The sequence below is a fragment of the Zootoca vivipara genome, chromosome 14 (assembly GCF_963506605.1).
Source record: "Zootoca vivipara chromosome 14, rZooViv1.1, whole genome shotgun sequence".
NCBI lineage: Eukaryota > Metazoa > Chordata > Lepidosauria > Squamata > Lacertidae > Zootoca > Zootoca vivipara.
The window spans coordinates 52,292,513-52,315,973 of NC_083289.1; the positions used below are offsets into that span (position 1 = coordinate 52,292,513).

At 47.0% G+C, this 23,461-nt stretch overlaps 1 protein-coding gene across 4 annotated transcripts in view; it reads left to right on the forward strand.

Annotated features, from left to right (window-relative positions):
• The window catches only part of SDK1 (sidekick cell adhesion molecule 1), a 584,684-nt gene extending 568,528 nt beyond the window's left edge, over positions 1-16,156 (forward strand). For 2 of the 4 annotated variants that reach the window (XM_035130977.2, XM_035130979.2), the window contains 3 exons: positions 992-1,163; positions 3,553-3,682; positions 14,605-16,156. In XM_035130977.2, coding sequence (XP_034986868.2) covers positions 992-1,163; positions 3,553-3,682; positions 14,605-14,877 — 575 coding nt within the window. In that variant the 3' untranslated portion in view covers positions 14,878-16,156. The remainder of the gene's footprint in view (positions 1-991; positions 1,164-3,552; positions 3,683-14,604) is intronic. The other 2 variants (XM_035130978.2, XM_035130980.2) reach the window with 1 other exon arrangement.
• The last annotated feature ends 7,305 nt before the right edge of the window (positions 16,157-23,461 follow it).

The following is a 23,461-nucleotide window of genomic DNA, read 5'->3' on the forward strand; positions in this document are numbered from 1 at the left end:
GCACTAACTGCCTATCACTTTCCAGACCCAATTCAAAGCGTTGGTTTTGACCTCTAAAGCCGTAAACGGCTCAGGACCGCAATACACCAAGGACCGCCTCTCCTCATATAAATGAGCCCAGACCCTGTGATCATCATTTGAGGCTCTTTTTAGTGTGCCTCCTCTACAAGAGGTCTGGAGAGCATCAACACGAGAACAGGCCTTTTCTGTGGTGGCCCCCCATTTGTGGAATGTTTCCCCCAGGGAAGCTCGCCTGGTGCCTTCTTATCTTTAGGCACCAAGTAAAAGTGTTTCTCTTCACCCAGGACTTTGGCTGTTAAACAATCTATGGGTTTAAGACTATGTTAGTATGTTATGTATTTTTGTGTTTTTATATTGTAAACCACTCTGTGATCCTTGGATGGAGGGTGGTATAGACATTTAATAATTAACCATAATAAGAAAAGGCACCTGTACATTTTGCCCTGTGACTTTCTTTCCAGAAGGGCTAGAGCAGGCATCCCCAGACTTCGGCCCTCCAGATGTTTTGGACTACAATTCCAATCATCCCTGACCACTGGTCCTGTTAGCTAGGGATCATGGGAGTTGTAGGCCAAAACATCTGGAGGGCCGCAGTTTGGGGATGCCTGGGCTAGAGATTTGCTTTTTTAGAAAGAAAGAAAGAAAGAAAGAAAGAAAGAAAGAAAGAAAGAAAGAAAGAAAGAAAGAAAGAAAGAAAGAAAGCTCAAGAGGAGTCTGGGGGCACTTCCCCAGGGAGCCCACTGGAACCTATAACAGGCAGCATTGTGTCCATGGGCACCATATTGGTGACCCCTTTTGTAAAAATTCTTTGTGAAAACATAGATGAAAAATTGCTTCATTGGTAGTACTCCAGTAATCAGGGAGACATAGCAAATTCCTGTGACAAACTGTCTTGTCTTCATAGCAAAGACCTTGTTAAAAGGAAGTATGATTGTCTGAAAATGCCGGTTCTCTCTCTGTCTTCATGCAGAGCCAGGGCAGGAACTTTGCCTGCGCTCATTCTGTCGCCGTTTGTCCCCAGGAAAAAGTATTTCCAATGTGGAAGAATCTGTCACTCTGGATAATGGGGGGTTTACGGCCCTTGAGCTCAACAGCCGGCACCTCAACGTCAAAAACACTTTCTCCAAGAAGAATGGGACGAGGTAAGGCAGCTCTGAGCCCCACGCGGCCTGGACCCATGGCTCTCAGCATCCAGCCAAGCACAGGCGCTCTGGAGAAGGGCTGCAGGCAGGATGAGACCCTTGCCATCAAGGAGTGTGTTTTATATGCTTATTTATTCCAGTTTGAAACCCACGCCAGACTCAGGGCTAGGGGCATATCACTGCATATTTAAAAACGCACGCACAAAATATCCCCTTGAAACAAAACATGAATAGGTAAAAACTTACAAACCCTCCAAGTGTCCCTATTTTCCAGGGACAGTTCCAGATTTACAGAAGCCACCCCGGTTTCTGATTGGATCCTGGAATGTCCCGCTTTTCCTTAGGCTGTCCCTTTTTTCATCGGAGAAGACTTGGAGGATATGGAGTTATGCGACCCCTGAGCCAAGGAGATAAGTCGCTATACAGTACAACCTTTAGAAGAAATCTGAAGGCAGCCCTATATAGAGAAGTTTTTAGTGTTTTATTATCTTTTTATATATGCTGGAAGCCCCCCAGAGTGGCTGGGGCAACCCAGTCAGGTGAATGGGGTATTATTATTATTATTATTATTATTATTATTATTATTATTATTATATTTAGGATGTTCCTATTTTCATTGAAGAAATGTTGGATGGTATGAACTTACACCTGCCTAATCTTTCATCCCTGCCCACACACTTTGTTTAGCCCCCGCCCCTGCAAAAAAAAAAAAGATACCAGTAAATAAAAAATCAGCCAAAATAGACATAACTCTTCTGAAAGATTCTCCCTGGGCACAGTAAATTCAACAGCTGTGCTGCAGGCATTCCTTTTGCTTGAGCATGGATTGGGGTTGGGGAAGCTAGTACAAAACTCAGTTTCCCCCTTGGCAATGAGAAGCTCAGTGCAGTCTTTGGGAAGCAAGTTTTCCTTAAGATGAAAGAGCACCAGAGAGATCAATGGGGCAATCTATTAGTTACCAGTGTTTTAGGCTGAGCAAGTAGCCAGAAGCCAGCCCAGACTGTGCTGGTCCAAAATCAAATTCTAAAGCAACCCCAAAGCCACATCCAAAATAGTTTTCTTCGCACAGACACACATCCCGCCCCCTCAGCCCAGATAGGCCAGTTTCTGCTCCACCGTGTTGGGTGCAACCTTGATTCCGGGTCCTTGGAGCAGCCCAATGACTGTTGATGTGCCAGTGCCCCTTATTAAGGATTGGGCCATGCTAAGCCTGAAGGAAGGAAGACAGCATGACTCCCCACAGCATGTAGGCCAAGCTATCATAGGCATCAAAGTCTGCTCTGTGAGTCTGTGCTGAATTAACCCAGCCGGTCGACCACGCTGACAATTGCCTAGAAGGACATGGATTGCCATTCTTCCAAATTTGCGATATGGCCATGCAACAGTGCTTGAATACTTTGGTTATATAAGAAACCACACGCATGTGTTACAGGTAGTGCTGGATTTATGTATAAGCTAAACAAGCTATAGCTTAGGGCAGGCACCTCCAAACTTCCGCCCTCCAGATGTTTTGGACTACAATTCCCATCTTCCCTGACCACTGGTCCTGTTAGCTAGGGATCATGGGAGTTGTAGGCCAAAACATCTGGAGGGCCGCAGTTTGGGGATGCCTGGGTTAGGGCCTCACTCTCTTGGGGCCCCCCTCAAAAATCAAAGGAAAAAAAAACCTGGAAGTACATTTCTAAAATATAAGATAAAAAACAAATAAAATAAAACCTACATACTGCAACAGTGTTTTGTATTGTGTATGGACCTGTTACCGTGTTTCTCCAAAAATAAAACACCGTCTTATATTTATTTTGCCTCAAAAAAACAAACACGGTGGCTTATTTTCAGGGGATGTCTTATTTTTTATTTATTAACTATGGTACAGTTTAACCTACAAGGGTAAGAATCACTACGGCTTATTTTCGAGGTATGGCTTATTTTCGGAGAAACACGGTACGTCCATAAATTACCATATAGCATATATTCAACACAAAAAACAGTGACCATTTGTTGTTGACAAAGGACAGCTGAACATATCAAGGGCCCCATGACCTTCAGTAGCTGAGGGCCTCCTCAAACCTAAATCCGGCCCTGGCTTCAGGGTAAGAAGCAATAATACACATGTGCTTCTGTTGACTTGCCTCCTTTACCTGTGTCCTTGAATACTTTTTCAATACATTTTTTCCCAGTTTCTCCCCACATAACTGGTTGTTGTTTTTTAGGTTTGTATTTGAAATTCGCAAAGTACTTTGCTTGTTTGTTTTTTAAATGAGCTGTACAAAATGCCCTCGAGTTTCAGTTACACACATAAAATTAAAATAAAATAAAAAGATTAGAGTACATGTGTTCTGCCTGATAGCTGTGATAGCCCCTAACATTTTTTCCCCTTTGCTGCATCCAGATCTCCTCCTCGTCCAAGCCCTGGCGGACTCCACTATTCCGATGAGGACATCTGCAACAAGTACAACGGAGCAGTGCTGACGGAAAGTGTCGCCCTCAGTGAGAAACCCCTGGATGCTTCAGAATCAGAAGTGAGTTTGTTGCCCTAGGGTTGAGGGTTGGGAGGCAAGTTCATAGAATCATAAAATCGTAGAACTGGAAATGACCCTGTGGGTTTTCCAGTCCAACCCCCTGCAATGCAGGAATCTCAGCTAAAGCATCCATGACAGGTGGCCATCTAACCTCTGTTAGAAACTTCCAGTCAAGGAGAGTCCACTACCTTCTGAGGGAGTGCATTCCACTGTCAAGCAGCTCTTAAGTGTGGTGTAGTGGTTAAGAGCGGTGGACTCCTAATCTGGGGAACCGGGTTCACTTCCCCGCTCCTCCCCATGCAGCTGCTGGGTGACCTTGGGCTAGTCACACTTCTCTGAAGTCTCTCAGCCTCACTCACCTCACAGAGTGTTTGTTGTGGGGGAGGAAGGGAAAGGAGAATGTGAGCCGCTTTGAGACTCCTTCGGGTAGTGATAAAGCGGGATATCAAATCCAAACTCCTCCTCCTCCTCCTCCTCCTCCTCCTCCTCTTCTTCTTCTTCTTCTTCTTCTTCTTCTTCTTCTTCTTCTTGACATCAGAATTATTATTATTATTTACTTACTTACTTACTTACTTACTTACGTACGTACTTACGTACTTACTTACATACTTACTTACTTACTTACTTACTTACTTACTTACTTACTTACTTACTTACTTATACCCCACCCATCTGACTGGGTTGCCACAGCCACTCTGGGTCACTTCCAACAAAATATAAAAACAGAGCAAAAGTCAGAAAGTTATTCCTCATGTTTAGTCAGAATCTCTTTTCCTGTAACTCAATTCATTGGTTTGGGTCCTCCTTCAGGAGCAGGAAAAAACAAGCTTGCTCCATCTTCCATTTGACAGCCCTTTAGATATTTGAAGATGGCTATCCTATCTCTTCTCAGTCAAACACCTATCAGCCAATCACCCATTCACCACCACCCTTCTGAGTAATACCCCTCCCCACCCTCTGACTATACATAAGGGTCTGGTGACTTCTGTTTCAGTGTATCTGAAGAAGTGTGCATGCACATGAAAGCTCATACCAATGACAAACTTACTGGAAGGATTTTTTTTATTTTGTTTCAACTATCTTCTCTCAGTCTCCTTTTTTCCAGGCTAAACATGCCCAATTCCCTCAACTATTCGTCATCAGGCTTGGTTTCCAGACCCTTGATCACCTTGGTCTCCCTCCTCTGCACACCTTCCAGTTTGTCAATATCCTTCTTAAATTATGGCACCCAGAACTGGACACCATATTCCAGGTGTGGTCTGACCAAGGCAGAACACAGCGGAACTATGACTTCCCTTGATCGGAACACTATACTTTTGTTGATGCAGCCTAGAATAGCATTTGCTTTTTTTGCTGCTGAATCACACTGTTGCATAGGAGCCACCTCCTAGGGGCCGAGGGGGCTTAGGCCCCCCCAATAAAATATTTGAGGGGGCTGGACCCCCCTCAAGTTTTATGGGCATTGCCATTCAAAGGGTGTGCATGCACTGTGTTGTGTGATCAATTATAGGAACAGGCTTATCTCTCCCTCCCCCCCAAAAAAATATTTTATTCATTTTGGCACCCGTGCCTCCATAAATTTATCTTGCCCTATTTTAAAGCCATCCAAGTTGGTGGCTGTCACTGCCTCCTGCGGGAGAGAGTTCCATAGTTTAGCTATGTACTGCATGAAGAACTTTCTTTTATCTTTCCTGAATCATTTCATCAGCATCTAGCATGTCTCCACTTACTCACCTTTTCTCTAAACTAAAAAGTCCTGATTGCTGCAACCTTTCCTCTTAGGGGTGCCTCTCCACCCTTTGGGTTGACCTTTTCAGACCCTTTTCCAACTCTACAACATCCCTTATGAGGCGACCAGAACGCCAACATTCAGCTTCGTTGGAGTTCTGTCATTAAGAGAGAGGGAAGAAAACCTCTCCCTAGGCACTTCATCCACACCAAGCATGATGTTATATGCATTTGACCTGGCCCTTCTTTTTCACCTTTTCTCTGCACTAAAAACCCCAGGCTTGAGAGCTTCAGCTCTCCCCCTACTGTCTTGCGGGCGCACTCTGCTAATGTGCCCAAGCAGTTAAGAAGGGAAGAGGGAAGATTCCTGCCACCGGCAAGCACGCCAAGCCCTCCTTTGCCTCCTGGGATCTCTCAGTATTCTGAACAGGCTGAGCCAGGCTACTGTCTGCATGGCAAATGTAACAAGTAGCCTGGCTTGGAGACGTGCAGAAATTATTAACTTTCCTTAAAGTACGAGGCTCATATGTTAAGAAGGCTTTGCATGGGGCTGAGATAACTTGACAAAGGAAATGACTGACTGTTTCCCAAGCACCACATGTCCACAGATCCAAGATAAGTAGCGTCTGTCCTGAGGATGCAAAAAGGCTTGTAGCACTGCTGGACTCCGATGCCATCCAAGGAGGTTGGAGACAGTGGCGGAGGAAGGGGGTGGTCTGCCCCGGGTGCCAGCCTGGGGGGGGTGACATCGGCACGGGCAGGCACCTCCCCCTTGGGACGCTCGCTCGGGTGAGCACTGCCCCATTGGGACAATGCTCGCACATGCAACATGCCACACCCCCATGTGTGACGTGCCATGCCCCCGCTGCCCCGGGTACCAAAGCCCCTTCCTCCGTGACTGGTTGGAGGCAGAGAGAGTGGCTGCAAACCTTGACTCTCTTGGACTCAGGTGACCCATGGGGGCCTGGTTTCAAAGCAGAAGTCCTTGAGAGGCTGAAATGGTGGGGTGGGGTGGGTGTCCCAGGCTCAAGAGTGCATGTCCTCCATCAAATTCTCCCTACAATTTGGTTTGGAAAGTGGCAGAACAGAATGCAGGGGCATTTTGGGAAGATGCTGTGGAAACCTTGGGGAATTACCAGAAGCCTTTTCCTTACATTTATATCTTGAGACCCCACTCCCAGCTCTCTTTCAAGCCTCCCAGATGCTTACCAACATCTGTCCATTCCTAATCTACGACGGGATTGGCTCAGAAGAAACGAAAGAGAGGAAATACTTGTGACAGAAAAAGCTGTCAAACTCATCCCAGGGTTTTGTCACCTCTTGTGGCGTTTATCCAAATGGTACTGGGTTCAAAATGCAGTGCTGTCTTTGTCTGCCCATTATTTGTCTTTTCATTGGACGAAAGATCCCTGCGTTGCAGGGGGTTGGACTAGATGACCCTCGGGGTCGCTTCCAAATCATACGATTCTATTCTTTGCTTATCAGCAGTGATAGAAGGCCAGGCCTAAGACAGTAGGTGAATTTTAGAAGTGGTGTTTGGAAGGGTCGGTTGTGAACTCGGTTGTAAACTGCACCCCTCCTATGTGGACAGGCCGTAGCTCAGTGGCGGAGATCTGCCTTACATGTAGAAGGTCCCAATCCCCAGAATCTCCAAGTAGGGCTGGGAGACCCTGGAAAGTCACTGCTGCCAGTCAGTGTCATCAAAACAGAGCAAGATGGACCTGTGGTCTGATTCAGAATCAGGAAGCTTCCGATGTTCCTCTGCTGAAATCCTGACCAAACTCTAGCTGGGCTAATCAGAAAGAGAAAGCAGAAGGCCCTGAAAGAAGACTAGCTTTCCCCTTTACCAAGAAGAATCCAGGAAGAACTCGGCTCGGGCAATGGAGCAGGGAGGCAGATGACGGCCTGCCTGCCTTCTCTGTTGGTTGCCTACCTTCCTCCTCTCCTTAATTGCCTCTGGCGGCCACTGGCTGCTTTGCGTTGCCCTCTGACCAGCCTGCCAGGAAGGCAGTATCCCTCGTTGTCCCGTCTCCAGCCGTTCCTGGCGATGTACATACATTATCCTGAGATTATACTCCCAGTGGCTCTGCTCCTCTCCCTTTGACAACCTGGAATTAAACCTGCCATTAGCGGAGCGTGCTGGGCATAAATATGAATGTCGCCATGCCGCTTTTTGTTATTCATGTCAGGAGTTCCATGTGCCGGTTCCTGATAGCGCGTAATGACCATCTCCTGCCCCAGGCAACTCCTGCATGGAGGCGCGGCAGACGCAGAGGTCGCCGGAGTCTATCCATTCTCTCGTTACGCTCTTTCCTTGCCCTTGATGTCAAGCATACGGAGCCCAGGGCTTCTTAGCAGAGCCTCGCAGCTGAGGCACAGGCCAGCTTTTGTGGCAGGCAAAATGAGGCCCCCATTTTCCTCCAGAGCTTTGATATCCAATCAGTCTCCACTGGCCCTTTGATGCTTGCTTGTTTCCAGCAGTGTGTACTTGGAGGAAATACTAATGGACATGCAACAGAGGTGACAGGCTCTTTTGATCATCGTGGGAAAATGGCTTTAGCCGTGTGTGTGTGTGTGTGTGTGTGTGTGTGTGTGTGTGTGTGTGTGTGTGGTGCATCAATTTTATCTCATTCTATTATCTTTCTTGGTGCCATTTTAGGGTGGTGGCTGTTGTTTTCCTTCAGCTTTTGTAATCCTAAGGCTTCCGAGGAGACGAACTTTTGCTTATCTGAGGATTTCAACCACTCCCTCTTCACGGGGGAAAGATGTTGCACAGGATGGAGGGGACGAAGCATCTCATTTCTTAGGAGGACTTGGCCAGATGCTCTTCCGTGCGCAGCCAAGCCTATTTAAGCTTGTCAAAGGGCCGTTTCCCTTTGATAAAACTTCCTGTGTACAGGATGCCATCAAATGCCGAGGCAGCCAAGGCCAAAATCATCTCGATACATTTCCCCGTTAAATCTTCATCCCCAGGCTTTAAGATGTTGCAGCTGTGCTCGTGATGGAGAGGCTACCTGCTTTCACAAACGTCCCCATGACTGATGCTGTGGTTGCTGCAGCCTGGCTACGAAGCCCACAAGCTGCTCATACTATAGATTTGAGGCCTGGATCTGAAACACTCCACTGCTCAAATCTACAATACGAGCAGCTCCTGTGCTTGGAGGGCGGGTGTGAGTGGAGGGCGGGGGCTGGATTATGGCATCCCCCAACTCCTGCCACAGGCAATACCACCTGTGTCCTCTTTCCCAGGGGAGCTGGGGCATAGCAAAGACTCCCATTGAAATTGGGAAATTGGACACCCTCCAAAATCCTGTTTATTGAAGAGCAGGTGAACACATTCCAAAACAGACCTGCACTTGGGGGGTGGAGCATTTGCAAGAGAGACCTGGCAAGCCAAGGCAGTTTAACGCTTTGCCCAATTCTCCTCTATAAAAGCCCCCTCCCCCTTAAGCCATTCCCCATTTCGCCAGGCATGGAGACCAGAGAACACTGGGTGGGGTGGGAGGGGGACACCGAGGGTTGCGCTTCACAAGAGAACTGGCAAAAGTGAGGAAGCGCAAGCACCCCCTTGCCTGCCTCTTCTCCCTACAACCCCACCCCATGCCTTCCGCAGCCATGGGGTCGAAAACATATATTTGCTGAAGCAAATGCATGGTTGTGCCCTGAACCCACACTGACATCCTGTGACCCCATTTTAGCAGCATGGCTGTTGAGCTGAAAGTTTTGGACACCCTCCAACATAAATAAAGGTTTTTAATGAGGTCAGGCCACTTGTATAAATAATGTTTCCCCACACACACACTGCTAGAAAAGCCATACAGAGCAAAAAGCTGGGAGACGAGAGAGAGAGAGAGAGAGAGAGAGAGAGAGAGAGAGAGAGAGAGAGAGAGAGAGAGAGAGAGAGAGAGAGAGAGAGAGAGAGAGAACTGTTTAACCTAATTACCGAAAGCTGTTTGCCACTCCATTGACATGAGCTTACCCTGTTGCAAATAGGAATGCAGAAAGCTGCCTTATAGTGAGTCAGACCATTGGTCCATCTTGCTCACTGCTGTCCACACTGACTGACAGCTGCTCTCCAGGGTATGATCCAGGAGTCACTTTCCCATCCCTACCTGCAGATGCCGGAGATTCAGCAGATGTCTAGTGTCCAGATCAAGAGAAGCAATAGTACCACTCCCTTGTGTCTAGTTCTAGGTGCCACAATTTAAGAAGGATATTGACAAGCTGGAAGCTTTGCAGATCATCAAGGGTCTGGAAGGGAGTTGGATCTGCTTAGCCTGGATACGAAGAGACCGAGAGGTGATAAAAAGGCCACCTCCATCACTTGGAAGATGCAGCAAGCTTGTTTTCTGTAGGATCCAAACCAAGGGATTAAAATTGAGAGAAAGGAAATTCCAACCAAACATTAGGGAGAACTTCCTGACAGTTAGAACCATTTGATATTCGAACAGACAATGTCAGAAGGTGGTGGACTCTCCTTCGGTGGAGGTTTTTAAGCAGAGGTTGGATGGCCATCTGTTTGGGGTTCTTTAGCTGTGATTCCTGCAGTGCAGGGGGTTGGACTAGATGACCCTTGGTGTCCTTTCCAACTCTACAGTTGTATGATTCTGCAAGCCTGGGACCTTCTGCCCACAGCATGACCACTCTGCCCCCCAAAACAAACACACCTGCAGTTGGCTCCTGGGCCCCTTGAAGACTCGTACAGGTTCCCAGGAGCCACGAGACCCTTTCTTGCTTCTCCTGCGACTAACTAGCAGAGAATTTGTTGCTACTGGAACAGAAAGGATGCAGAGCGAGCCAGTCAGAATAGGGAGGCGGACAAAGGCAGGGCCCACTTAGGACTTGGCAGCCCATTCCTACCCTCCTTGAGACCCCCGACAGAGTTGGGCGTATTTCCACCGCAGTCTTTTGAAAGTTCCTGGATATACGGGGCTGTTCCCCCCGCCGCCAGCTATAAATAAATGCACACAATTCCTTTTCTCCAGCCATTTTCAAAAGAAATTTGACAGCCACAACTGTTTTTAAATTCCATGTAATGCCGGCCTTAGACTAAACTAGCCCGCTAGTCCCTAATTTGTCCCCCTAATAGCGTTTGTTTCTTTCATCTCGCCAATAAAAAAAAATACTTTAAATTGTCAGGCATTTTCTCTGTTTTGTTGCTTCCCAGGCATCTGCACACCTTTGCTTGTCAATTTCTAATCTAGCGGTGCACCCATTCAGATTCAAGGCCATTGCCGTTGCCTGGGCAACCGGCCTGCAGATGCGGCAGAGGAGTGGCCAGGAGACGCAGCCCAGGAGACGGCGGCCCTGAAGCATTTCCATTTAGTCAATAGTTTTGAATCATTAAAAATAATATGTCCACTCTAAAACATAATCCTGCTGGAGGAGCAATTTGTGTAATAATGGGGGGTGGGGGGAGGCGGTGGGAGGAACAGACTTCAAGAGTCCCTCTGGGTTAAGAGCACCAGAATTGCCTTTCCCAGAACCCACCGAGTTCCAGATGGCGCGCTGGGCAGTTCTTCGCTGCGGCTGCATTTAAAACGTTCAGACACACCAGGGAAGGCTGGAGACACGTGACCAGGCTGCCATGCAAAGGCCTGGCGCCTGCCACATCGGCGCTTTTGGCTCGCCCCATTGGCTCTTGCACCGACTGCTGCCCATAACCGGCCACCTCCACAGACCTGGGCGCCACCTTCCTCACTCTGCCTTCCTCCGTGTTTTAGAAGAGGATTGATTTACGTTTCCACTCCCAGTATGCCTGGGACCACAGAGGTGGCTGTGACCAAGGGGCCGCTTGCCACAGTGTGTGCAGGTGGACAGGCCACTCAGCTGGTCTCCTGCCATGCCCAGTTCAAAGAAGTCTACTACCTCTTTATTTTCTTCCTTCGGTCCATTTTATGCAGAATATGTTGCCTTTCTCTAAAGCAGTGTTTCCCAACCTTGTGCCTCCAGATGTTTTGGGACTACAACTCCCATCATCCCTAGTTAGCAAGACCAGTGGTCAGGAATGATGGGAGTTGTAGTCCCAAAACATCTGGAGGCACAAGGTTGGGAAACACTGCTCTAAAGCATCCCAGGGTGCATTTTGAAAGGAGGGTGTGCAGACACCATAACGCAGCTCAGCTGTACAGGGTCTGCTTCGCAAGCAGAAGGTCCTCAGCATCTCCAGGTAGCAGGGGAGAGACTCTTGGAGAGCTGCTGCCAGTCAGTGTAGACAATACTGAACTAGATGGACCAAGGGTCTGACTCGGTCTAAGGCAGCTTCCTGTGAGTTTGGGAGGTGGGAGTAGGCTGAAGGCATGAGTCCCTTCCAGTTCCTGAATCCAAGATGGATTCAGTTGCTAGAATGGCCAGACAAGTTTCTTGGTAATGGTCCCCTTAAGTCTGGGTCATCAAGGTAACCAAGGGAGTGGCTCTGTGCCAGAGGACAAATGGATGGGCCCCCTCCTTCAACTGTCTGTTAGTTAGAAGGACAAAAGCCAGAGTCCAGGGGTGTGTAAGCTGGAAGCAGGCTGGGCACCTGGGAGACAGAGCCATGCTTGATCTCTGGTAGAATCCAAGGCTGTAGCCGTGGGGGGAGGAAGACCCTCTTGGAGTGTTAATGCTGTGAGCCCGTTGGTATTAGGCTCAGGTTGTAGATACATGTAAATAAACCGAATATCACAAAGACACCACAGTCTCTGTTGTCCTTCATGCCTAGGAAGCCAAACCCTGGTAAAGCGCCTAGAACCATACAACTCAGAGGGGGAGATGGCATGCAATATTATGTACAGAAGGAAGGGGAGAACGAAATTGGCCCCTCTCGTTTCATTTTCTTTCTGCTTGGCTGGATTCCTTATTACCTTGTAAGCCTCCCAGAGGCCCTTGGTTGTTGGGCAATATATAAATAACATACATAAATAATTCTCCTTGTTTATATGCCTCCTGATAATGGAAGGTTATTTCTGATGGTGCATAGCAGGATGTGATGGTTTTCCTGAGGTCTTTTTGACACATTGGGGGGGGGGATGAGTGTTCCCACTTTGTCATTGTCTTTGTATATCAGAAGGTCAACAGAGTAGAGAGAGAAGAGCCTAAAGAGGAGAGAAGGCAAGGGGTTAATGATAGGTAGCTTTTTAGGTGTGATCTTCGCCCTAGGAGCATTAGTCTGTACTTGACAACATAAGGTGGCGTTTGGGACAATCCCCCTCTTCTACTGGTTTTTAATTGTGGAGAGCCCAGAATCTTAAAGGCTGATTTCAAGAAGGAATTTGAGAACGCATTCCCCATGCCGTGGGACAATTCAAAGGCCACAACTGCTCACTTGTGTCAACATCCTTCATTTCTGAAGTTATTTGTAAATCCTCAAGATGAGAAGCCCCCCACAAGTTAAGGCACCTCGAAAAATGACAATGGTCTCCATCTGGTGCATGTGACTGTGTGTCCTTGCAGTTTGCTGGAACGTTCATTGGAATCACTGTTAAGCAAAATCCCCATTTTACACCCACAATGTCATTTTGGCAAATTGCACCTGCCTCGTATTTTTTGAGCAGTTCCACAATTAAGGCTTATGCTCAAATGGGTACTAGATTCATAATCTCTTGACTATACTGATTATTATTATTATTATCATCATTTTGTTAAGTCATGTAAAATATTGTGGAGCTTTTTTCAATAGACTCCATATTTTGGATGGTCAAATACTTTTCTTCATTGCCATTCCTAATTAGTCAGCGTGCCTTTCCTAATGTGCAGTTTGCCTACCTGCTCTCTGCCCATTCTGGATTCCCCCTTACCTTGTTGCATTCAATCCCCCCCCAAGAAAAATTCACATGGATAACATGCAGCTTCTTACCTAAATCCGCTGCCGAAAACCAGGACATGGAATTTCTCATTATACGGGCAGCTGCAAAGTGTGAATTGATTTTATGCATTTCAAACTGTATCCTGCAAGGTTTAGGGTTCTCAAATGCATTTTAAGAAACAGCTAAAATACAGAATGTTGCATTTAAAGATAATAAATGAAATCCTTGGACCTTTAAATTTCTCCCAACAGATAAATAGCAATCGCCCTGAGCCAGGGTCAGAACTGGCCTTGCCATAAATTGAATATGGTTAAGGTGCCCACCTCCTCCCAGTGGGTTTGGGGGCTGTTAATTGGGAAGGGTGGACAGCCAGCAGATCTAAGCCACAGGCCGTAATCCTCTGCACAAGAGAAGCTAAACCCTGATTGAGTTTGTATGGGGGAGGCTTTTCGTTGATTTGAAAGTATGGCATAGTACATTTTTATTTAAATTTTGTTGTACTCAAGTAAAAAAAGAAAGAAAAGAAACACTGTGCATGGGGGAAATGTTCTACATCAGCAACAACAAGGAAGCAGATGAATTTTCTCCAAGAAAGGAAAGGGGCCAGCAGTCATTGCATGGGGCATGATATAATAAATCTAGGCCAGGCAAGCAAATTGGAAGGGCATGGAAGCAAAATGTTGAAGAGAAATAATCTCTTAGGGTCACCTATAATCAGATGGACTATAGCCAGCCGCGGATGAGGTTGCATTGCCTGTCCCGTAACAAGACCGTTTTCCAAAATAATTGCACTAGTGTGCATTCCCATCATATATGGAAATATATTGTTCAATGGACCAGTTGGTGAAAATAGCATCCGTCACTAACTGTCAGGCTTCGGAGAAACAGCTTCCTCCCCTCCCACCACCCCATTGGCTGTGCATCAGCAGAACAAAGCAATTAGAATCCCTTACCAGTTTAAGAGTGTTTAATGATCAGAGCAAAAGAACAACGCAGCCATTCTCTGTATAAAGGTGCTTCCCTCCTACTTCCCCCCCCCCAAGTTATCTTCGTCACTTCCCCCTTCTTGCAACCTGATGTCGCAGCCACTGAGCCTTCTGCTTAGCAACCTTATCAGCTCCCCTTGCCTTTGGAGATAGGCTGGACACTGTCAAGCGAAGGGGAGTCTCTCTCTTCCTGTTCTGCTTCTTCTAGTTGTTCACCACTTGGCTCTGCCCAGCTGTTGTTTTCCGAACTATGCCCTTCTGCAAACCAATTCTCTAAATCTATACTGATCCACTATTCCCAGGCAGCCTCAGGATCCTGATCAGGAACAGGAAGAGAGGGAGGTTCCCACCATTCCTCTTCAGAGCTGCAATCCTCAGTCTGGTCTCTGACACTAACAGACCTTTTCTCTCTTGAAACCTGCAGGCGACAGACTCAGACTACGAGGACGAGTTGCCTAAGCACTCCTTTGTCAACCATTACATGAGCGACCCCACGTACTACAATTCGTGGAAGCGGCAGCCAAAGACCACAAAGCACCCAGCGCCATACCGGTATGAGGAGTGTGTGGCGAGCGAGGCCGAGCCTTACTTCCAGACTGTCATCACAACACAGAGCTCAGGAGGGGTGTACACCCCGACAGGACAGCCTGCACCAGGCTCACGGACTCCAGTGACCGGCTTCTCCTCCTTCGTCTGACACCCGGGGGGGGGAGGGAAAGGGGGGGAAAGCAGCCACGCCAACACAGCCGCCAGCTGAGTTTGGGGCAGCCGCCAACCCAACCGGATGACTATATGCGTGGCAGGTGAAGTGAACTGTGGGTTTAAAAAAAAATCTCTTATCAGGGTAGAATGGATGTACATGTGAATGTCTTCTTCTATTTTTTCCCCCCAAGACAATCAACTCTTTAAGACACGGAGCTGACCTAAATGAACTTGCTTTGATTTTTCCCCCCTCCTCCTTCTCCTTAAAGAAACTCCGTCACACACAAATGATGGCAATTTTAACCACTTTGGAATATGATTTAAGGGGATTTTTTAATTGATAATAAACAAAAATGCTTTTGTAACGCTGCTTTTGGAAGCAGCCTGCGATGTGTTCCTCTCTTTCCCCCACTTTCAAGCCAAGGAGATGAATTCTGTTCTTGTGGAAACTTGGTGGCCCCAACGTGATGTAATTTGAAGCCGAAACCATCATGCCTTCCGATCACACTTCCCTTCTGTTATCTGAGTGAATTAGGAGAGTGGGGGGACTTTTAAGAATGGTTTCTCTCTCACACACACAGACACTCTTTGCTGCTTCTGCCTTAGAAGCACCAGCCGAATCACTTAGTCTCAATGTCATGTCTTTCCTGTATGCCTGCGAGGTTCACTCCTGGTGGTTTTGTGATCAGCCTTCTCTCTCGCCTTCGTTTCTATTCTGTTCCAGTTGAGCTTGTTGTGCTCCTAAAGATATTCCCCTCTCCAGGGTTTCTGTCAGGCAAGTCAGCTGACAAGCACCCAAAAAGCGTCAGGTCAGCCTCCCCCCCCCCAAAAAAATCTTGGTGCCATCCAGATGTTTTGGACTACGGTTTCCACCCAGCTGCCTAGGGCAGATGGGAGTTGTGGTCCAACAACATCTGGGCTGCGTTAGATGAAACTGCTGGGGAAAGAAGCCTGACGAGGGGTCTGTTTTGCGCTTATTGTGGGTCTGGTTCCTCCTTTGTTGATTGCATGTGCCAATGTCCTTTGTAAATCTGGGAAAAAAGGAAAAACTGCCAGCAAGAAGAGGGTCCGTGAAATGAATGCAGCATTTGTGAACCAGTGGGGAGAACGCACTAGTTGGACAACACTTCTGTCATTTCTTTAAAAAGCATCTTTCCATATAAAGGAAACCAACCGACCCCTCCCTCAGCTGTTGGGATACTGTTCTGCAGCTTTGTATATAAAAAAACGGGGCGTACATGTTGTTAACACCAGATTTATTTGAATTTTTTTTATAAAATGTATATTTTTAATGATTTTTGTAAAAAAAAAAATACAAAGACACATCAGTCTCTACTGGGTGAGGGTTTCTTTGGTGCCTTTTTTGTAATGATTTAGCAGATTGTGCAAGACAAGCAGCCACGAGTCTCTGAGGAGTGAGGCTCCGGTGGGTTTGGGAACCACAGTGTTACCAATTGCCTCCTGCCCATCCATCCCCTCCCTGCACTGCTGCCTCTGTGGTCTGCAGCTGAGAGAGCCCCTCCCATGCGAAAGGCAGCTTTGTTCTTCCCCTTGTTGCATGCTGCTCCGTCTTTGACCCACACGGGAAGCCGCTGGCTCCTTTATGCCAAGGCACATTATGTTTATTGCTGCATATCTGAAAGGGAGCCTCTGGTGACGACTGCCCTGGAACAGAAAGAGCTGCTTGCACACAAATGGCATCTTTAGAGTTGCTGCTTCCCCGGATCCCTGCCCTGCTCCCCAGAACAAGGGCTTGGCCCTAAAAGCTGGCCTTCATATTTGCCTGTGGACCTCCTCCTCTCGCAGCTTCCAGCCTTGAAGCTCTTGTTGCTCTTTGTTCCCAAGCTAAGGAGGCGGGAAGCTGTTTTGTTGTGCTTGTCCTGCCGGTCTCATGAGTCATTTCCATTTGTGTCCAGCCAGGGCAGGGCAGGTTATGCCAATGCTGCATTTGCACGTCTGGGCTGCGTCCACCTCTGTTTTTTAAATCTCTGGATCAAGCCAAACTTGTATTTAAGTGAAATTGGAGCAGCAGGTGGCTTGTTGCTTTCACCACAGATACGCAGACTGTGAAGTTGCCGCATTGAACCTCCTGAAGGGTCCCTCAGGGCTTCCTCTTTGATCCTGTCCATTGCACTGTAAGAACAAGCAAAGTCACCCTGTGTGCTGATCTTGGGTTTGTTTCCTGCTGAAGCAAAAGGGGGGGGGGAAATAATGCACAAAATCAAAATTTCAGGAGCTGAAATGGTACTGCTTACATTTCTAGGTGTCAGAACTTGAGTTTCACCTCACAAGACCTGTGCATGAAGCCTCTTGTATGAATTATGAACCTCAACATTTTATTTTATCTGAATGCGTTGCAGTTGCATGTCTTTGACAGCAAGTCCAATTGTTTAGATCAACTTGAGAGATTCCCAACAACACCAGCTGCTGCTGCTCCTCCTCCTCCAGGCCTTTGAAGCTGAGGTCACTGTTCACATTTCCAGGGAACTTCTCTGTGTCACAGGTAGAAAGTGCTACAGAGAGGGTGCTCCCTTCCTCGTAGCTTCCAGGGTTGTGTTCCTATAATAAAGAGGGCCAGATGGAATGATGTGAAATATGGAAAGAACCAAGAGTGTTGCCATGATTGTTCTCTGCACTTCAACGAGTTCTGGGCACCACAGTTCAAGAAGGATACTGACAAGCTGGAACGTGTCCAGAGGAGGGCAACCAAAATGGAAACGATGCCTTATGAGGAACGGCTTAGGGAGCTGGGTCTGTTTAGCCTGGAGAAGAGAAGGTTAGGGGGTGATATGATAGCCATGTTCAAATATATAAAAGGATGTCATATAGAGGAGGGAGAAAGATTGTTTTCTGCTGCTCCAGAGAAGCGGACACGGAGCAATGGATTCAAACTACAAGAAAGAAGATTCCACCTAAACATTAGGAAGAACTTCCTGACAGTAAGAGCTGTTCGGCAGTGGAATTTGCTACCAAGGAGTGTGGTGGAGTCTCCTTCTTTGGAGGTCTTTAAGCAGAGGCTTGACAGCCATATGTTAAGAATGCTTTGATGGTGTTTCCTGCTTGGCAGGGGGTTGGACTGGATGGCCCTTGTGGTCTCTTCCAACTCTACGATTCTAAGTCTTGCTTTAATGATCATGCTTCCTTCCATTCTGTGTCTTTGGGGCATAACACAAACCTGGACACACCTGACTTTATATATTAATAGAAAGTCTGCATATTTATAGAAATTGGGGGGGGGCAGGATATGTCATGGATCGGGACACGGTGGGGCCACTCACAGGGATGACCCGGTGTGGGGGGAGGAGGGGATGGGATATGCCATGGATAAGGACAGGGTGGGGGGAATCACAGGGATGAGCCACAGCAGCGCATGGCCAGGCCAGCTAGTATATTAATAGAAAGCGTGCATATTAATAGAAATTATGCAGTGCATTTCCCCATGAAATCCAAGGAACTGCAATGGTTTGGTGGTGGTGACTGCCTGATAGAACATTGCAGGGTCCCTTCTACTAAATGGGACCAGTGTGTTGAACTTTTCCTGCAATCTGTAAAAATAAGAATTGCCTTTCATGGATCAGACCAAGGCTCACCTAGTGCACCAACCTGTCTCTTTCATACAGCCAGCCTTATGCCCTGGGAACTCCAAGACAGGTCGTGTCTTGTTCTTTGACCCTTGTCTCCAAAGTTAGAAGTATACTGCAGCTGAGTCTCATTTAGTTAGCAAGGCTAAACAACCGACTGCTTTCATTCTGTCTTCTTCTACTCAGGTGTGAGTGCCATAGTGGAAAGGCCATCAGCAATACTTAAGAGGGAGGGGGCAGCAGACTCAGGGGAGAAAGAACTACAGGGGAAAAAACCCTAAAGGGAATCCTAAAAATAGCCAAGTGAGGACTGAATGTGTTCAGTTGCAGAAGAATGCTGACTGACAGTTCAGAGAGAGAATGGAATGGAGTATTGGGCCGGAGGGCATGGCTGGCTGCAACATACCACACTGCAACATTTTGTAGCAGGTTCCACTTGTCTTCTCGCCTATTATTATTTGTCCGATGTCTCACCTGCCCTTTACTGTGAAGCCCCAGGGCTGGTTACTACAGTGTAAAAAGACAATCTGAGAATCAGTTAAAATAAATTAGGCCTTCTGAGGGATGATTCTTTTCATAGAAGATCTGGAAGGAGTTTGGCTATCAGAACATGGGCGTACCCAGCGAGGGGCAGGGGGGCAGCTGCCCCCCCGAAGCAAATAATAATAATTAAATGGTTATAAAGTGATGAAACGAGGAGGCTAATATTTTTTTCCCTGCAACAAGGCACGCACTCCTCCTCGCTTCTTTCCCCCCACCTGCTCATTCACTCCTTATCTTTAAATCTGATCTTAATCCTTTCAGACTTTAACTGCTAGCCTGTCCTGAGCAGTGAAGTACCCCCCCCCCCGGCTTTGATTTCTAGCCTCTCTTAGCCTTTCCCTCTTTCGCTCTATTGTCCTTTTTTTGCCTTCCGATCCAATTTCCCCCCACCCGTTCCCTTTCCCATTCCTTCCCTTCTGACTCTCCCCTCCATCTCTTCCCCGACCCTTATCTTTCTCCCATCGCTCTTGGCTAGATTGCGGGCTCCTTTTCCTTTGCTTTTGTCTAAGAGCACCCGGCCCCACCCCCACCCCCCTCCCTGCATTTTATCCTGTTCCATGGAATGAAGAAGGGAGTTTTTGCAGTGATATTTTGGTGAGCAAGTAATCCCCTTGCCCCTGAAAGTTAGGCGGCCCCCCAAACTGAAGTTTTAACCCTGCACCCCAATAAAATGGGTGATGAAACAGGTCATTTCCCCTCTCTAAAAAAAGCCCACTGAACCCCACTAAAATGGGGTAGATGATGGATCATCTCCAGTTTATGGAGTAGATCACAGTCTCCTGGAAGTTGGCCACCCCTGCTCTAAATCATAGCCCGAGTTTCTCCTTGGTACCGGTATTTGCTGTACAGCGTTTGTTCATTGTCATTGTTTTGATTTGCTGGTTTGGGGGCTTGGTGTAAGGAAAAGGGGTGTTTGGTTGGGGGGGGGTGAGCGCCTGAAGGTCCTTGGCTCCCTGGCGGGAGCTGTTACTACATCTAAAAATTGTGTTCTGTTCCCGGGGCAGCAGTTGGCGCAGTTCGCTGCGATCTTAGAATCATAGAATCATAGAGTTGGAAGAGACCACGAGGGCCATCCAGTCCAACTGCCTGCCAAGCAGGAAACACCATCAAAGCAAAGCATTTTTGACATACGCCTGTCAAGCCTCTGCTTAAAGACCTCCAAAGAAGGAGACTCCACCACACTCCTTGGGAGCAAATTCCACTGCCGAACATCTCTTACTGTCAGGAAGTTCTTCCTAATGTTTAGGTGGAATCTTCTTTCTTGTAGGTGGAATGTTTAGGTGGAATCTGTGGCTATTTCTCTGTTCTAGAGGGAGGCGTTTGTATTATTGTTTGTGGTAGCCTAAATTGTTTGCTTTAAGAGTACATCGTAGTGCGTGGTCAGGCGTATTTTGCTCTGCTTATTGTAGGCGGGAATCGCCATAAAACACCCAAAAAAAATAAGCCATAGGCTTATTTTCTTGAGGAAAATAAATATAAGACAGTGTCTTATATTCGGAGAAACACGGTATATATAATTTTCTTAAAATTTTGGTTTCATTCGCCTTTTCCATGCTGAAATGTCACAACCTGAACGACCATGGCTTGCCCCCCCCCCAGTTTTGATCCTGGGTATGCCCCTGTATCAGAAGGTTCTCCCCCCCCCCTTAATGCACTTAAGGGGATGGTCTTAGACAGCCACCATAGCCCCCGAAACAGGAATTTATCATGGAAAGAGACTTACATCAAGAAGAGGAAAGCCAGAAAGCCAGTCCCTCCTTGCCCATCCATTGGCCTTTCAAATGGGAGACATGAAGGGTGATTCTTATAAGACTCGTTGACACTAACAGAGTAATTTCTGTTCTCCCAATCGTCATCCATCTCTGTAATTGTGTTTTTATTGGCTGTGTTTATTCAGTTACAATTGAGTCCAGAGAGGGGAGGGCAATTGAAAAGCACAGAATTGGATATCCTCAAGACACAGGAATTAAATTATACCTCCCTCCCTTCATTATCATGTATTAGAGACTTGACAAGGCTGGGCTCCCGTATGCAGCCGCCACAGCAGCTATAAAAATGGGATTAATCATGAGACGGTTGGGGTTTGGGGGTTTTCTCTTTTTTTTTTTTTTTGCTATTTACCATAGATGTGCCATAAATTGCTAGTTCTAGCAAGAAAGCTTTCCTGTATAGCTAAAAGCTTTGGGAATCATAATCTTGTTGAGAACATATCCTTTTAAAACGTTTCCGCAACCTTTCATCTAGAGAGGCCAGGATGTACAAATAGCCTGTTATTTTTGCCTTTCAGCTCGTCCAGATTTGCCTTCCCCTCCCACCATTTTCAGAACACTCAAGAAATTTCCCGCTACTTATAAAATCACCAGCTTCCCTCTCTGACCCACTCGTTCAATGGAGAGAATGACGAACCAAACAAAAAACTTGTGTTGAATCAAGGGACGGCTGTGCAGCCCCCTTGCAGCTTGAGCAGAGCAGGTTTAGTTTCTTCTTTCAGAGTGGGAGTCAGGCAGGTACTACCTCTTGATTTGATACTGAAGGTGCCTCTGAGCACATCTTCTTACATGATTCTCCCACAAGTTACCAGAACTGAGCACTCCTGATATCTCTTATTTCAGCAGCCCAATTTAGAGGGTGGGGGCTGTCACTGCCATGGTTAACTGGGAGTCAGAAACCCTTGTTGATCTGCTGCGAACACATCGCCATGTGTTAACATGAGTCAACCGTGTGGTGCTGCAGCAAAAATAGCTAATGTAATCCTCAGCTGCATCAACAAAAAATAGTATCCAGTGCAATAGTACACTCTACTCTGCCTTGGTCAGACCCCACCTGCAGTTCTGTGTCCAGCTCTGGGTATCCCAGAGAAGAAGGCTACTGAGAAGCTGAAACATGTGCACAGAAGAGGGACCAGGATTATCAAAGACCTGGGAACCAAGTCTTATGAGGAATGGTTGAGAGAGTTGGGTCTGTTTAGCCTGGAGAAAAGAAGACTGAGCCCTCTTCAAATATGTGATGGGTTGTCCCATGGAAGATGGAGCAAGCTTGTTTTCTCCTGCTCTGGAGAGTAGGACCTGAATCAATGGATTCAAGTTTCAAGAAAGGAGATTCTGACTAAAGATCAGGAAGAACTTTCTGACAGTATGAGCTGTTCAACAGTAGAAGGTGGTGGGCTCTCCTTCCTTGGAGGTTTTTAAGCAGAGGTTGGATGGCCACCTGTCAGGGATGCTTCAGCTGAGATTCCTGCATTGCAGGGGGTTGGAGGAGATGTCCCATGGAGTCCCTTGCAAATTTATAGTTCTATAATTCTATCTAGTTTCTGCCAACGTATGTGCTAAACTTGAAGAAGGTGGCTCAAAAGACCCGAGGCTTGCCCAAATACCTTTTGGACTTCAGTTGCTGCAGTGCACTCTCGTCTAAACAGATCTAAGCAGAAGCAGCACTGCTGGTTTTATTGGGGGTTCCTTTCTCCCCTCCCCAGTTTTCTCTTCATTAAGAGCAGCAGAAGACAAGGAGAGAGCAGGTGCAAAGGAGGACAGAGCTTTCTTACCTTGAATAACTGCTCTGAAGGCAAAGCCATGGGGGCACCTGATGCTCGTTCAAGAGGGGACCTCCTTTGCATCTGTTCACCCATGAAGAGAAAAGATCGGGTGTTTCATCTAAAAAACAAGGCAAGTATTGTTCTTGCGGTAGGAAAGAGAGGGGCTTCGGTTTCTAAATAGCATGAATGGAAGGGAGTTCCCTGAACAGCAGAAGATGGGGAGGGCCTCCTGCTCACATCAGGCATCTTCTGTGGACAAGGCAGAGTTTGTGCAAGGCAGGTGTGCCCAATATTATGGCTCTCCATTGCTTCCCCCAGGAGGCTATCTGAGCTTGTTCAGGAAGGCTAAGCAGATGGGTTAGGTAGTTGGCAGCCTGGCAACCAACAGAGCAGGGATCAGGCAGAGGTGGAGGTTGCCTGAATGCCTCCATGACTGCTCTGATTCCCACAAGCAAAGTACCTCCTTTTCATCCCCACCTTCTCCATCATCATTTAATCCGCTGCCTATTGACATCAGGCAGGTCCCATCACTGTGCTCTTTTGAGCACCTGCTAAAAACATCTTTGGTTAGACAAGCCTGTTTTTGTTTTGTTTTTAAATTTATTACTGATTTCAAGTTTTGTATGAATGTTTTAAACACTTGTTCTTAACTCTTTTTATTGATTTTAGTGCTTTGGTCTTTTCGTAAACCGTTTTGTTGTTGCATTTTAACCACCAAGCGGCAGATAGATTTTATGAAAACAAGTAAATTTATATGCCGCCTTTCCACAAAACCTCTCCTCAGCTCCTGGTGGCTTACAACAAAGGGGACAGCGAGAAATCTCAAAACCAGCAATGCAAGAGCAGTTTAATAGCAAGCATCCTGAATCCGCAAAGCAGTAGCAAATGTAACAGCAGGCAAAAAGCAAGATTTCAGTGCTATA